Source organism: Mobula birostris, chromosome 10 (assembly GCF_030028105.1).
Source record: "Mobula birostris isolate sMobBir1 chromosome 10, sMobBir1.hap1, whole genome shotgun sequence".
NCBI lineage: Eukaryota > Metazoa > Chordata > Chondrichthyes > Myliobatiformes > Myliobatidae > Mobula > Mobula birostris.
The window spans coordinates 3,769,660-3,784,836 of record NC_092379.1 but is presented as its reverse complement, the minus strand read 5'-3'; the positions used below and the strand labels follow the sequence as shown (position 1 = coordinate 3,784,836).

The 15,177-nt window shown below is 43.8% G+C and overlaps 1 protein-coding gene across 1 annotated transcript in view; it reads right to left on the bottom strand.

Moving 5' to 3' along the window:
- The window catches only part of meiosin (meiosis initiator), a 107,727-nt gene that overhangs the window by 31,060 nt on the left and 61,490 nt on the right, over nucleotides 1-15,177 (bottom strand). Inside the window, exon 10 of the mRNA XM_072271149.1 lies at nucleotides 10,656-10,799. Coding sequence (XP_072127250.1) covers nucleotides 10,656-10,799 — 144 coding nt within the window. The remainder of the gene's footprint in view (nucleotides 1-10,655; nucleotides 10,800-15,177) is intronic.

The following is a 15,177-nucleotide window of genomic DNA, read 5'->3' as shown; positions in this document are numbered from 1 at the left end:
GCTGGGTTATTGAAACTGTCGTGCCTGCAGTATGGTTTCATGGAGCAGCATAACTTTAAAGAAAACATTAAAATGGGTGCCACTAATCGAAGATCAAGGTAAATTTGTTATCAAAGCACATATATGTCACCATATACTACCCTGAGGTTTATTTTCTTGCGGGCATTCACTGCACAACAGAGAAATACATTCCGAAAATGTGTAGTTTGAGTGGTTGATGGTTGGGTTGAGCTGTTCTCTGATCTTGGTAATTTATTTGCAAGTGTTTTGTCACCATACCAGGAGACGTTATCAGTGCACTATTCATCATGATGTGTCTTCTGAATGCTTGGCCTTTATATACTCATCAATCAGCTGACTGATCATCATTATGGAAACTCAGTTCTGATGCAGGGAGGGAATGTCATCGCCAATTGGTTGTGTCGTGAGCTTTGTGTGTTGTGCTGTGGAATTTTGCCTGCATTGGCTCATAAATAGTATCAAGGTCTACATATCTGCTTACAGAATTGTTCGTGGAAAGCCACCTAGGAATTCTCTTGCATGCCGCCTGTTCACTTGCGCCATGAGAAATACAATAAAGTCAATGAAAAAAAGGCAGAAAGACTGACAAACAACCAATGTGCAAACAACAAACTATGCCAATGGAAACTAAATAAGTAAATGAATAATACTGAGAATCAGCTGCCATATGCAATGCCGACCATTCACCAAATCACCCTCTGTCTTCTGTGTAGTAACACCGCCTTGAAAGCAGCAACATCCAAAGGATGCAATGGTGTAGGGCAGCCCACCACCATCTTCCCTAGGACAGCAATTAAAATGCCAATCTTGCGTGTCGCCTGCAAAAATAGCTTGAAATGTTATCTGTCAGCGTATGTTTAGCAGTTGTTAGCATTCTATCAGAAGAATCATCATGAGAATCAGGTTTATTATCACCAGCATGTGACATGAAGTTTGTTATCTTAGCAGCAGCAGTTTAATGCAATACATAATACAGAAGAAAAATAAAATAAAATAAAATAATAATAATAAATAAGTAAATCAATTACAGTATATGTATATTGAATAGATAAAAAAGTGCAAAAAAACAGAAATACTGTATATTAAAAAAGTGAGGTAGTATCCAAAGATTCAATGTCCATTTAGGAATTGGATGGCAGAGGGGAAGAAGTTGTTTCTGAATTGCAGAGTGTGTGCCTTCAGGCTTCTGTATCTCCTACCTGGTGGTAACAGTGAGAAAAGGACATGCCCTGGGTGCTGGAGGTCCTTAATAATGGACGCTGCCTTTCTGAGACACCACCCCCTGAAGATGTCCTGGGTACTTTGTAGGCTAGTACCCAAGATGGAACTGACTAAATTTATAACCCTCTGCAGCTTCTTTCAGTCTTGTGCAGTAGCACCCCCCACCCCGCCCAATACCAGACAGTGACACAGTCTGTCAGAATTCTCTCCACTTTACATGAAGTTTTTGAGCATATTTGTTGACAAGCCAAATCTCTTCAAATTCCTAATGAAGTATAACCGCTATCTTGCCTTCTTTATAACTACATCGATACATTGGGACCAGGTTAGATCCTCAGAGATCTTGACACCCAGAAACTTGAAACTGCTCACTTGCTTCACTTCTTCCCTTACTAGGATGAGCTAGGGGTCAAAATGGGAAAATTCTAATTGTCAGCATCAACAGATGTGTTCAAAGTAAATTTATTATCAAAGTACGTGTATGTCGTCATATACTCACACTGAGATTCATTTTCTGGCAGGCATTCACAGTAGAGCAAAGAAGTATATTAGAATCTATGAAAAACTACACAGAAATAAAGACTGACAAACAACCATTACGCAAAAGAAGGCAAACTGTGCAACTACAAAAAAAAGTAAAATAAAACTGAGAACATGAGTTGTCCAGTCCTTGAAGGTGAGTCCACAGGTTGTGAAATCAGTTCAGAGTTGGGGTGAGTGAAGTTATCCACACTGGTTCAGGAGCCTGATGTGTTGAATCAGTTCAGAGTTGGGGTGAGTGAAGTTATCCACACTGGTTCAGGAGTCTGATGTGTTGAATCAGTTCAGAGTTGGGGTGAGTGAAGTTATCCACACTGGTTCAGGAGCCTGATGTGTTGAATCAGTTCAGAGTTGGGGTGAGTGAAATTATCCACACTGGTTCAGGAGACTATGTGGGCACGTGGCCAAGTGGCCAAGTGACCAAGTGGTTAAGGCATTGGACTAGCGACCTGAAGGTCGTGAGTTCGAGCCGCAGCCGAGGTAGCATGTTGTGTCCTTGAGCAAGGCACTTAATCACACATTGCTCTGCGACGACACTGGTACCAAGCTGTATGGGTCCTAATGCCCTTCCCTTGGACAACATTGGTGTCATGGAGAGGGGAGACTTCCATATAACCTTGCCCAGGCCTGGAGAGTGAACACTTTCCAGGCGCAGATCCATGGTCCTGCAAGACTAACGGATGCCTTTCAGGAGACTGATGTGTTGAGTCTGTTCAGAGGCGAGGTGAATGAAGTTACCCACGCTGGTTCAGGAGCCTGATGTTTGATGGGTAATAACTGTATTTCACTTGTTCTATTGCAAACTCTAGTCCCATGTTAGACTGCTCCCTCAAGACTCAGTAACGGGAGGGGGATGTAGTACCTTGTCGGTTGAATCGGATCCCCAGATCGTGATGAAATCACCCATCGTCTCTGCAAATGTGTAATAGGGTAGTGTGGAAACTTAACTTTTAATATAACCTGCATCTTGACTAATATCAAGTTAGTGGATTCACAGCTAGGAGCTTGAAATAGAATCTGTGCTCTGTGGGTCTAAAATCATCACCAGACCCTTGATTGACAATCCAGTTCTGTGTAACTGATTTTTTTTTAATTTGAAAAATAATTTATTTTATAAACAGGAAATAAAACCGGTACATCTTTCTCTGTGTTCATTATACACTGAATTAACATTTTCTCCATAGATGATGAACCTGTGTGGCACGGTAGCAGAGCAGTTAGCGTAACATGTTACAGTGCCAGCTGTACGATCAGGGTTCAATTCCCGCCGCTCTGAGCAACTTGTATGTTCTCCCATGATCACGTTTCTTCCTGCTGCGCTGGTACCCTTCCACACTTCAAAGACATACGGATTAAAGTTAGTAAAACGAGGGTATGCTGTGTTGGTGCCAGAGGCGTGGTGACACTTATGTGCTGTCCCTAGCCTGAAGGGTAATAACTGAACATGGTGGTGTTCGTTCGGTCTTTCTCCACCTGCAGGTCACACAACCAAATGACCGGATACCACAAGATATCTCAGCTAACTGAAGAAGTTGACAGATTTTCCTTTGTAGCTGTAATGTTCTCAAACTGAGTGAAAAATATACCTCTTGACCCTTTCTCTGACCAAAAGTGTTGTTTGATACTTAAACACAGTGTTATGGGAAACAGACATCACAGCATATGCTAATTAGTAAACTTTAATTAAACCACTGCTAGTTTTGGGTCTCAGTTTCACTTCATGTGGAAACTACCAGTGGAAAAGTTAAGCAACACACATCAAAGTTGCTGGTGAACGCAGCAGGCCAGGCAGCATCTGTAGGAGGAGGTACAGTCGACGTTTCAGGCCGAGACCCTTCGTCAGGACTAACTGAAGGAAGAGTGAATAAGAGATTTGAAAGTTGGAGGGGGAGGGGGAGAGGAGAAGACAGGAGGGGGAGGGATGGAGCCAAGAGCTGGACAGGTGATTGGCAAAAGGGGATACGAGAGGATCATGGGACAGGAGGTCCGGGAAGAAAGACAAGTGGGGGGGGGGGACCCAGAGGATGGGCAAGAGGTATAGTCAGAGGGACAGAGGGAGAAAAAGGAGAGTGAGAGAAAGAATGTGTGTATATAAATAAATAACAGATGGGGTACGAGGGGGAGGTGGGGCCTAGCGGAAGTTAGAGAAGTCGATGTTCATGCCATCAGGTTGGAGGCTACCCAGATGGAATATAAGGTGTTGTTCCTCCAACCTGAGTGTGGCTTCATCTTTACAGTAGAGGAGGCCGTGGATAGACATGTCAGAATGGGAATGGGATGTGGAATTAAAATGTGTGGCCACTGGGAGATCCTGCTTTCTCTGGCGGACAGAGCGTAGATGTTCAGCAAAGCGGTCTCCCAGTCTGCGTCGGGTCTCGTCAATATATAAAAGGCCACATCGGAAGCACCGGACGCAGTATATCACCCCAGTCGACTCACAGGTGAAGTGTTGCCTCACCTGGAAGGACTGTTTGGGGCCCTGAATAGTGGTAAGGGAGGAAGTGTAAGGGCATGTGTAGCACTTGTTCCGCTTACACGGATAAGTGCCAGGAGGGAGATCAGTGGGGAGGGATGGGGGGGACGAATGGACAAGGGAGTTGTCCGCCAGAGAAAGCAGGACCTCCCAGTGGCCACACATTTTAATTCCACATCCCATTCCCATTCTGACATGTCTATCCACGGCCTCCTCTACTGTAAAGATGAAGCCACACTCAGGTTGGAGGAACAACACCTTATATTCCGTCTGGGTAGCCTCCAACCTGATGGCATGAACATCGACTTCTCTAACTTCCGCTAAGGCCCCACCTCCCCCTCGTACCCCATCTGTTACTTATTTTTATGCACACAATCTTTCTCTCACTCTCCTTTTTCTCCCTCTGTCCCTCTGAATATACCTCTTGCCCATCCTTTGGGTCCCCCCGCCCCCCCCCTGTCTTTCTTTCCGGACCTCCTGTCCCATGATCCTCTCGTATCCCCTTTTGCCAATCACCTGTCCAGCTCTTGGCTCTATCCCTCCCCCTCCTGTCTTCTCCTATCATTTTGGATCTCCCCCTCCCCCTCCAACTTTCAAATCCCTTACTCACTCTTCCTTCAGTTAGTCCTGACGAAGGGTCTCAGCCTGAAACGTCGACTGCACCTCTTCCTACAGATGCTGCCTGGCCTGCTGCGTTCACCAGCAACTTTGATGTGTGTTGCTTGAATTTCCAGCATCTGCAGAATTCCTGTTGTTTGAGTGGAAAAGTTAAATTGCAACCCGCTTGGTTGTCTAATGCAATAGATGGTCCAGTTGCACAGCTAGTTTCTGTCTGCATTTGCAAGAGGAAGTCAGATTCGACAGTGACCGAGGGTCTAATACATAGGGGTTAGATGCTGAGAGACATTTTGAGAGACAATAAGCAAAGTATGTTTGTGGTCTTCTGTTGCCGTAGCCCATCCACTTCAAGGTTTGATATGTTGTGCTTTTAGAGAAGCTCGTCTGCATGCCACTGTTGTAACATGTGGTCTTTTGAGTTACTGTCGCCTTCCTGTCAGTTTGAATCAGTCTGGTCATTCCCTGACCTCTCTCAGTAACAAGGAGTTTTCTTTCACGGAACTGCCACTCACTCGATGTTTCATGTTCTTTGTAAACTCCAAGACTGTTGTGCATGAAAATCCCAGGAGATCAGCAGTTTCTGAGATACTCAAACCGCCCCATCTGGCACCAACAATCATTCCACGGTCAAAGTCACTTAGATCACATTTTTCACCATTCTGATGTTTGGTCTGAACAACACGTGAGCTTCTTGACCATGTCTGCATGCTTTTATGCATTGAGTTACTGCCACATGATTGGATATCTGCATTAAGGAGCAAGTGTACAGAATAAAGTGGCCACTGACTGTAAATTGTAAAGGCACAAAATGTCCGATTCTGGGTGGCTGGATTTCAACACTGCATGCACTGTTGCTCAAAAGTCAGTTCACATCATAAAACATGGAATAAAAGATGTTGTAATAACTCTTGTGGTACAATTTCCGCTTTGTGGTTTCCGAGTTGACAGATATTGCTGCTAGGGTCAGTAAAGCAGCCAATGTCACTGAACGCAGGTTGGGTTTGGAAATCGGGGTGGTGGGGAAGGGAAGTCTTACAAGCAAAGTACAAATCTAAAAATATAGAAGGTGTAGAAATCTCCAATACAAAAGTTCTGTTGAAGGATCTCCAAACTGAAACTTCTTTTTCTCTTTCCTCAGGGGATTACAAAGGCACAACAGTGGCTTACTTCACTGGGAGTTTGAGGAAATTCCGTATGTCACCAAAGACTCCAGCAAATTCCTACAGATGTACCATGGAGAACATTCCAACTGGTTTCATTGCTGTCTCATATGGAGGGGTTACCATACAGAATTGGAAAAAGCTGCAGAAGGTTGTAAAGTCAGCCAGCTCCATCATGGGCACTAGCCTCCCCAGCATCAATGACATCTACAAAGGGCAATGCCTCAAAAAGGCGACATCCATCATTAAGGACTCCAATCACCCAGGACATCGGGGAGGTGGTACAGGAGCTTGAAAACATGCACCTATTTCTTTAGGAACAGTTTCAAAACTTCAGCCAAGTTCAAATTATTATTATCAAAGTTCATATATGTCACTATATACAACTCTGAGATTCTTTTTGCAGGCATTCACAGTAAATATGAAGAAACACAATAGAATCAATGAAACCCGTGCTCTCTCTCTTTTCTCTTCAGTTATCCATCGAAATCCGATGATGATGTCCATTCCTTTAACGGTGAGTTCTTTGATGACTATACAGTCCTATCCTGGACCCACAAGCTCTGTTGCAGGTGGGACATGTATATGTGGCAACCATGGCTACACTTCTCCTGGCTCTCTTCTGGTTGTTCTTTCCATCACCAGAATACGAACCCCGTCCCTACACAGCTGTCACCAAGTGGTACGGTCAGCAGCAACATCTTCCAGGTCCTCGAGTCTGATCTTGCACTTCCTTGAAGCATCCTTCATCTGATCCTTATAGCACTTCTTCGGCCCTCCAGCTGAGCATCGACAACGATGTAGCTGGCCGTATAACACTCTGCGGGGTAGCTGACATGGGGGCATCCTTATCACATGCCCCAGCCACTGCAGCTGGCGCTGGGCGATCATGGCCTCAATACTCCTGCAGTTGGTCTTTACGCGTATTTCAGTGTGAGGCACCCTCTCACGCCAGGTAATTCCCAGGATGCGCTGGAGGCAGCTTATGTGGAAGCGCTCCAAGGATTTGATGTGACGGCTGTAGGTTACCCAAGCTTCACAGCTATAAAGCAGGGTGGTGACATAGACCACTTGGTATACGGCGACCTTTGTGGAGGGACGAAGCTTCCTGTTCTGAAAGACTCTACGCCGAAGTCTCCCAAAGGCAGCTGATGCCTGTTTAATGCGGCTCTGGATGTCGCTGTCAATGCCGCTATCCTCAGAGAGAATGATCCCCAGAGATTTGAAAGATGGCACTACTGACAGCTTTTCATCACCAACAGTGAAGGCAGGTAGAGTGGGTGGGACACTGGTACTCCATTGGCAAACCACAACCCGCACACAACAAGATGGACAATCAACCAATGTGCAAAAGACAACAAACTGTGCAAATACAAAAGGAAAAAAAACAAATAAAATATAAACACACAAGAAAGCCGTCAGACACTGGAAACCAAGAGCAATGCACATAAAACACTGGGGGAACTCAGCAGGTTAGGCATCATCTGCAGAAATGAATAAGCAGTTGATGTTTTGGGCCAAGACCCTTCATCAGGTCTCACACCAGCAGGTTCAACAAAATAAAACAAAGTAGTAAACAAACAAAATAATAATAATCATAAAAATAAGTAAGCAATAAATATCAAAGACGTGAGATGAAGAGTCCTTGAAAGTGAGTCCATAGTTTATTCAGTGTCGAGGTGAGTGAAGTTATCACCCCTGGTTCAGGAGCCTGGTGACTGATGGATAATAACTGTTCCTGAGCTTGGTGGAGTGGGTCCTAAGGGTCCTGTACCTTCTTCCTGATGGCAGCAGCAAGAAGAGAGCATAGCCTGATTGGCAGGGATCCATAATGATGAACGCTGCTTTCCTGTGACCACGCTCCTTGTCGATGAGCTCAGTAGCGGGGAGGGCTTTACTTGTGATGGTAAGCAGTTGCCCCAATTAATTGATGGTGTGGATTCCAGTTAATTGGGGCAGCCACTTATTTGGGACAACTCTTAAAGAACAAAAATTAATCGAGAAAGTAGCTGAGATTCCCATTGTTTATTTGGGACACTATGCTGCTTAACTGGGATAACTGACTGTTACCGAAGTTTCTAACTAGTGTCAGATGTGTGCACTTGTGTGGCTGTTAGACACTACACTGTGCTTAGAGTTAACGGTTTTTAAATAGCATCAGTTACCTGTGCTTGCGTTCAAAAAACAGTCATATCTATCATTGATGTTGGCGAGAAATGAGCAGTAACGCAATTTATATCTGTTTTGCTCACTGCAGTTTCAAGTATTCAGGCTTGGAGATGCCAGAAATGGCTGGGAGTAAAAATGAAAGAATTTCACAACTTCAACAAGTTAGGACCTATGAAGAATTTGAAGGTATCAACAAACAACTTGAGTGTTACAATGAAATTGAAGATTTGGAGGATGCAAACATCAGTAGCATTGTATAAAGGTAGTTCATTATCTACACTAGGTGTTGGCACTGATTTTGTTCATTTACAGTCAATCAAAAGGATGCGGCAGAGTACACTGGATGAATTCCTCTGTCAATAACTATTAGGAACTAATACACAGTTTTATAGTACTGTAGTAGTATTGGTGGTGTTCTAATTTGTTCAGTATTTCATTTAAATACAAAGTTGTTACTCAGTTAAACAGTAGCTTGTTCTTAGAAACATAGAAAATAGGTGCAGGAGTAGGCCATTCGGCCCTTCGAGCCTGCACCGCCATTCAGTACGATCATGGCTGATCATCCAACTCAGAACTCTGTATCTGCCTTCTCTCCATACCCCCTGATCCCTGTAGCCACAAGGGCCATATCTAACTCCCTCTTAAATATAGCCAATGAACTGGCCTCAACTGTTTCCTGTGGCAGAGAATTCCACAGATTCACCACTCTCTGTGTGAAGAAGTTTTTCGTTATCTCGGTCCTAAAAGGCTTCCCCTTTATCCCTAAACAGTGACCCCTTGTTCTGGACTTCCCCAACATCGGGAACAAACTTCCTGCATCTAGCCTGTCCAATCCCTTTAGAATTTTATATGTTTCAATAAGATCCCCCCTCAATCTTCTAAATTCCAGTGAGTATAAGCCTAGTCGATCCAGTCTTTCATCATATGAAAGTCCTGCCATCACAGGAATCAATCTGGTGAACCTTCTTTGTACTCCCTCTATAGCAAGAATGCCTTTCCTCAGATTTCCAAAACTGCACACAATACTCCAGGCCTTGTACAACTGCAGTAGAACCTCCCTGCTCCTGTACTCGAATCCTCTTGCTATAAATGCCAGCATACCATTCGCCTTTTTCACCGCCTGCTGTACCCGCATGCCCACTTTCAATGACTGGTGTACAATGACACCCAGGTCTCGTTGCACCTCCCCTTTTCCTAATCGGCTGCCATTCAGATAATAATCTGTTTTCCTGTTCTTGCCACCAAAGTGGACAACCTCACATTTACCCACATTAAATTGCATCTGCCATGAATTTGCCCACTCACCTAACTTATCCAAGTCACCCTGCATCCTTTTAGCATCCTCCTCACAGCTAACACTGCCGCCCAGCTTCGTGTCATCCACAAACTTGGAGATGCTGCATTTAATTCCCTCGTCTAAGTCATTAATATATATTGTAAACAACTGGGGTCCCAGCACTGAGCCTTGCGGTACCCCACTAGTCACTGCCTGCCATTCTGAAAAGGTCTCGTTTATTCCCACTCTTTGCTTCCTGTCTGCCAACCAATTCTCTATCCATATCAATACCTTACCCCCAATATCATGTGCTTTAAGTTTGCACACTAATCTCTTGTGTGGGACCTCGTCAAAATCCTTTTGAAAATCCCAATACACCGCATCCACTGGTCCTCCCCTATCCACTCTATAGTTACATCCTCAAAAAATTCTATGAGATTCGTCAGATATGATTTTCCTTACACAAATCCATTTTTTATTCCATTCTTTATACCTTGTTACTATTTTTATGAAACTTCAGATAATTGAGGCAGCCATTTAATTGGGCTAAAATATACTGGTCCAAATGCACCCTCTCCCCCAATTAACTGGAACCAATTCTCCACTGCATATTGATACAGTTACAAAGAAGGCACAATAGTGGCTATATTTCATTAGGAGTTTGAGGAAATTCGGTATGTCACTAACGACACTTGCAAATTTCTACAGATGTACCGTGGAGAGCATTCTAACTGGCTGCATCACTGCCTGGTATGAGGGGCACCACTGCACAGGATTGAAATAAGCTCAAAATACATTTATTATCAAAGTCTGTATGCTGTACACAGCCCTGAGATTCATCTTTCCACAGACAGCCACGAAGGAAGGAAAGGAAAACATGTAACCTGTTCAAAAATATATTATATATTATTTGTATGATTCCGGTTAATTGGGATACATCACTACAGTACATTTTAGGCCAATCAAGTGGTGTCCCAATTAGCTGAATGAATATATATATGTATATATATTCTTATTGTAATTTGTAGTGATATGAATTGCACTGTATTGCTGCAGCAAAACAACAAATTTCATGGCATATTCCAGTGACATTAAACCTGATTCTGGGCTGCTCAACCTGTTGTGTGTTCCAGCAGCTTCTGTTTTTATCCCCAGCAACTACTGTATGTCCTATTACCTTGAGTCAGGTTTTCCTTTCCGTCTTGCAGAAGTTGAACATGCCGTCCCGGAGATGAAAAGAGAGAAGGACTCAAGCCAAGTGAAGTCTGAAGCCCTGGGATCGTTAGAGAGTCACTGACTGGAGAATGAACTTCCGTTGCTCCTGTGCAAAAGGTTTAGATAGATCAGAATGAGCCAAAAAAATCCCCAAATTGAGGAAGATTATGCAGCATGATATTTAGCAAGTAACTATACTGGACTTTACAATTGATAAATATAGGGCAGCACAGTAGCATAGTGGTTAGTTCAACGCTTACAGTACATTCAGTACCGGATTCGATTCCCACTGCTGTCTGTAAGGGGTTTGTACTTCTGCCCGTGACCGCATGGGTTTCTTCCAGGTGCTCCAGTTTCCTCCCACAGTCCAAAGGTGTGCTGATAGGTTAATTGGTCATTGTAAATTGTCTCATGATTGAGCTAAGGGTGGAAGGGGCTACTCTGCACTGTATCTCAATAAATGAAAAATATAAAGACCATAAGACAATAAAATATAGGAGCAGAATTAGGCCATTTGGCCCATCATGTCTGCTCCACCATTTCATCATGGCTGATCCAATTTTTCTCTCAACCCAATCTCCTGCCTTCTCCCCGTATCCCTTCGTGTCCTGACCAATCAACAATCTATCAAACTCTGCCTTAAATATACATACAGGCTTAGCCTTCACAGCTGCCTGTGGCAAAGAATTCCACAGATTCACCACTCTTAAGTTAAAGAAATTCCTCCACATCTCTGTTCTAAAAGGATGCCCTTCTATTATGAGACTGTGTCCTCTGGCCTTAGACTCTCCCACCAGAGGAAACATCCTCTCCACATCCAACTCTATCAAGGCCTTTCAACATTCGATAGATCTCAATGAGATCACCCCTCATTCTTCTGAATTCCAGTGAATACAGGCAGGGCCACCAAATGATCTTCATGTGACAAGCCATTCAATCCTAGAATCATTTTCGTGAACCTCTTTTGAATCCTCTCCAGTTTCAGCACATCCTTTCTAAGATAAGGGGCCCAAAACTGCCCACAATACTCCAGGTGAAGCCTCACCAGTGCTTTATAAAGTCTCAACATTACATCCTTGCTTTTACATTCTAATCTGCTTGAATGAACACTAACATTACACTTGCCTTCCTCACTATAGACTCAACCTGCAAATTAACCTTTAGGGAATCTTGCACAAGGACTCCCAAGTCCCTTTGCACCTCAGTTATTTTGTATTTTCTCTCCATTTAGAAAATAGTCAACCCTTTCATTTCTCTTACTGAAGTGCATGACTATACACTTCCCAACATTGTATTCCGTCTGCCATATCTTTGCTCATTCTCCTAATCTGTCTAAGTCCTTCAGCAGCCTCCACCTATCTTTATATTGTTTGCAAACTTTGCAACAAAGTCATCAAATCCAACATCCAAATCATTGACATATAACATAAAAAGAATCGGTCCCAACATAGACCCCTGTGGAACACCACTGATCATTGGCAGCCAGTCAGAAAAGGCTCCTTTCATTTCCACTCTTTGCCTGCTGCCAATCAGCCACTGCTTTATCCATGCTAGAATCTTTCCTGTAACACCATGGATTTGTAGCTTGTTAAGCAGTCTCACTCACGTGTGGCACCTTGTCAAAGGCCTTCTGAAAATCCAAGTACACAACATCAACTGACTCTCCTTTGTTTATCCTGCCTGTTATTTCTTCAAAGAATTCCAACAGATTTGTCAGGCAAGGTTTTCCATTGAGGAAACCATGCTGACTACGGTCTATTTTGTCCTGTGCTTCCAAGAACCCCAAGACCTCAAACTTAATAATCGACTCCAACATCTTCCCAACTACTGATATTAGACTAACTGGCCTAGTTTCCTTTCTTCTGCCTCTCTCCTTTCTTGAAGAGTGGAGTGACACTTGCAATTTTCCAGTCTTCCAGAACCATTCCAGAATCTAGTGATTCTTGAAAGGTCATTACTAATACCTCCACAATCTCTTCAGCCACGTCTTTCAGAACCCTGGGGTGTACCATCTGGTTCCGGTGACTTATCTATCTTCAGACCTTTGTTTTCCAAGAACCTTCTGTCTAGTTCTGGTAACTTCACACATTTCATCCCTCCTGACACCGGGAACTTTCACCATACTGCTAGTGTCTTCCACAGTGAAAAGTGATGCAAACTACTTATTCAGTTCGTCCACCATTTCGTTTTCCCCCATTATGACCTCTCTAGCATTGTTTTCCAGCAGTCTGATATCCACTCTCACCTCTCTTTTACACTTTATGTATCCGAAGAAACTTTAATATTAATATTATTGGCTAGCTTACTTTCGTATTACCTTCTTAATGGCTTTTTTAGTTGCCTTCTTTTAAAAGCTTCTCAATTCTCTAAAACTAATCTTTGCTCTATTATAAGCCTTCTCTTTGGCTTTTATATTGGCTTTGCCTTCTCTTGTTAGCCACGGCTGTGCTCCTTTGGATTACTTCTTCCTCTTTGGGATGTATATATTCTGTGCCTTCTGAATTGCTTTCAGAAATTCCAGCCATCGCTGATCTGCCATCATCCCTGTCAGTGTTCTTTTCCAATCAATTCTGCCAACTCTCTCTCATGCCTCTGTATTTCCCTTTACTCCACTGTAATACTGAAACATCTGACTTTAGCTTCTCCTTCTCAAATTTCAGGGTGACTTTGATCATATTATAATCACTTGCTCCGAAGGGTTCTTTTAACTTAAGCTCTCTAGTCAATTCCGGTTCACTGCACAACACCCAATCCAGAATAGCTGATCCTCTAGTTGGCTCAACCACAAGCCGCTCTAAAAAGCCATCTCGTAGGCACTTTAGGAATTCCTCCTCCAGTAATCAAGCACCAACATTATTTTCCCAATCTACCTGCATATTGAAGTCAGCCAGGACTGTTGTAAAATTACCCTTTTGGCATGCATTTTTTTGATCTCTCGTTGTAATTTGTAGGCCACATCCTTTCTACTGTTTGGGGGTCTGTATACAACTCCAATCAGGGTCTTTTTACCCTTGCAGTTCCTTAGCTCTATCCACAATGTTTTAACACCTTCCAACACTATGTCACCCCTTTCTAATGATTTGATTTCATTTTTTTACCAACAGAGCAACACAACCCCCTCTGCCTTCCTGCCTATCCTTTCAGTACAATGTATATCCTTGGACATTCAGCTCCAACTATAATCTTTCGGCCCTAATTATGCCTACAATATCATACCTGCCAATTTACAACTGTGCTGCAGGTTCACCTGTCTTATTCCATGCACCGTGCGCATTCAGATACAACATCTTCAGTCCTGTATTTACCCTTTCCGATTTTGTCACACCATGCTCAACTTTTTGTTTCCTTATTTTTTTCTGAGGTCTCACCGAGATCTGCCTGTACAACCGCTCCACTAACTGCTCTGGCACTCTGGATTTCATCCCCCTGCAACTCTCGTTTAAACCCCACCGTGCAAGATTAACAAACTTTCCTGATATGGTACCAGTCCTCCTCCGGTTCAGGTGCAAACAGTCCCTTCTGTACAGGTTCCACCTTCCCTGGAAGAGGGCCTGATGATCCAAAAACCTTATGCCCTCCCATCGATACCAACTCCTTAGCCACATATGCAAACAAAGGAGTCGCCGTTAAATCTTCCTAGTTCCAGCCTCATGAGCAGGTGGCACAGGTAGCAATCCTGAGAACACAGTTGAGGAGGTCCTGCCCTTTAACTAAGCACCTAACTCCCTGAACTCACAATGCAGGACCTTGTCACTCGTCTTACCCGTGTTATTGGTACCTACATGGACCACAACATCTGGCTGTTCAGCCACCCACTTAAGAATGCTGAGGACCCGGGGGAGCAACATATCATCCAGGAGACTCATTCTCACCCACAAACCTCCTCTCTGTTCCCCTAACGAATCTCCTATCACCACAGCGTGCCTCTTCTTCCCCTTTCCCATCTGAGTCACAGAGCCACACTTAGTGCCAGAGACCCGACCACTGTGACTTTCCTCTTTTGGGTCATTCTCTCCGATGTAATTCAAAGTGATATGCCTGTTGTTGAGGGGGATGGTCACAAGGGTACTCGGCACTGGCTCCTAACCCCTTTCCCCTTCCTGACAGTCACTCAGTTTCCTGTGTCCTACACCTTGGGTGTAACTTCCTCTCTATCACCCCTTCAGCCTACTGAATGATCCAGAGTTCATCCAGTTCCAGCTACAAGTCCTTGAGCTGCAGCTGAATGCACCTCTCACAGTTGTAGTGCTCAGGGATACTGGAGGTCTCCCTGCCTTCCCACATCCCGCAAGAGGACCAATGCCCTAACCTGCCTGACATCTCTACTGTCCTAGCTGAGCAGATATAAAGAAGAGAAGGAAAAAAAAACTTGAGCTTTTCTTTCACAAACAAGAGAAAATCTGCAGATGCTGGAAATCCAAGCAACACACACAAAACACTGAGGAATAGAATTTTTTTTCTTCAGACCTGCCGAAGGGTTTCGG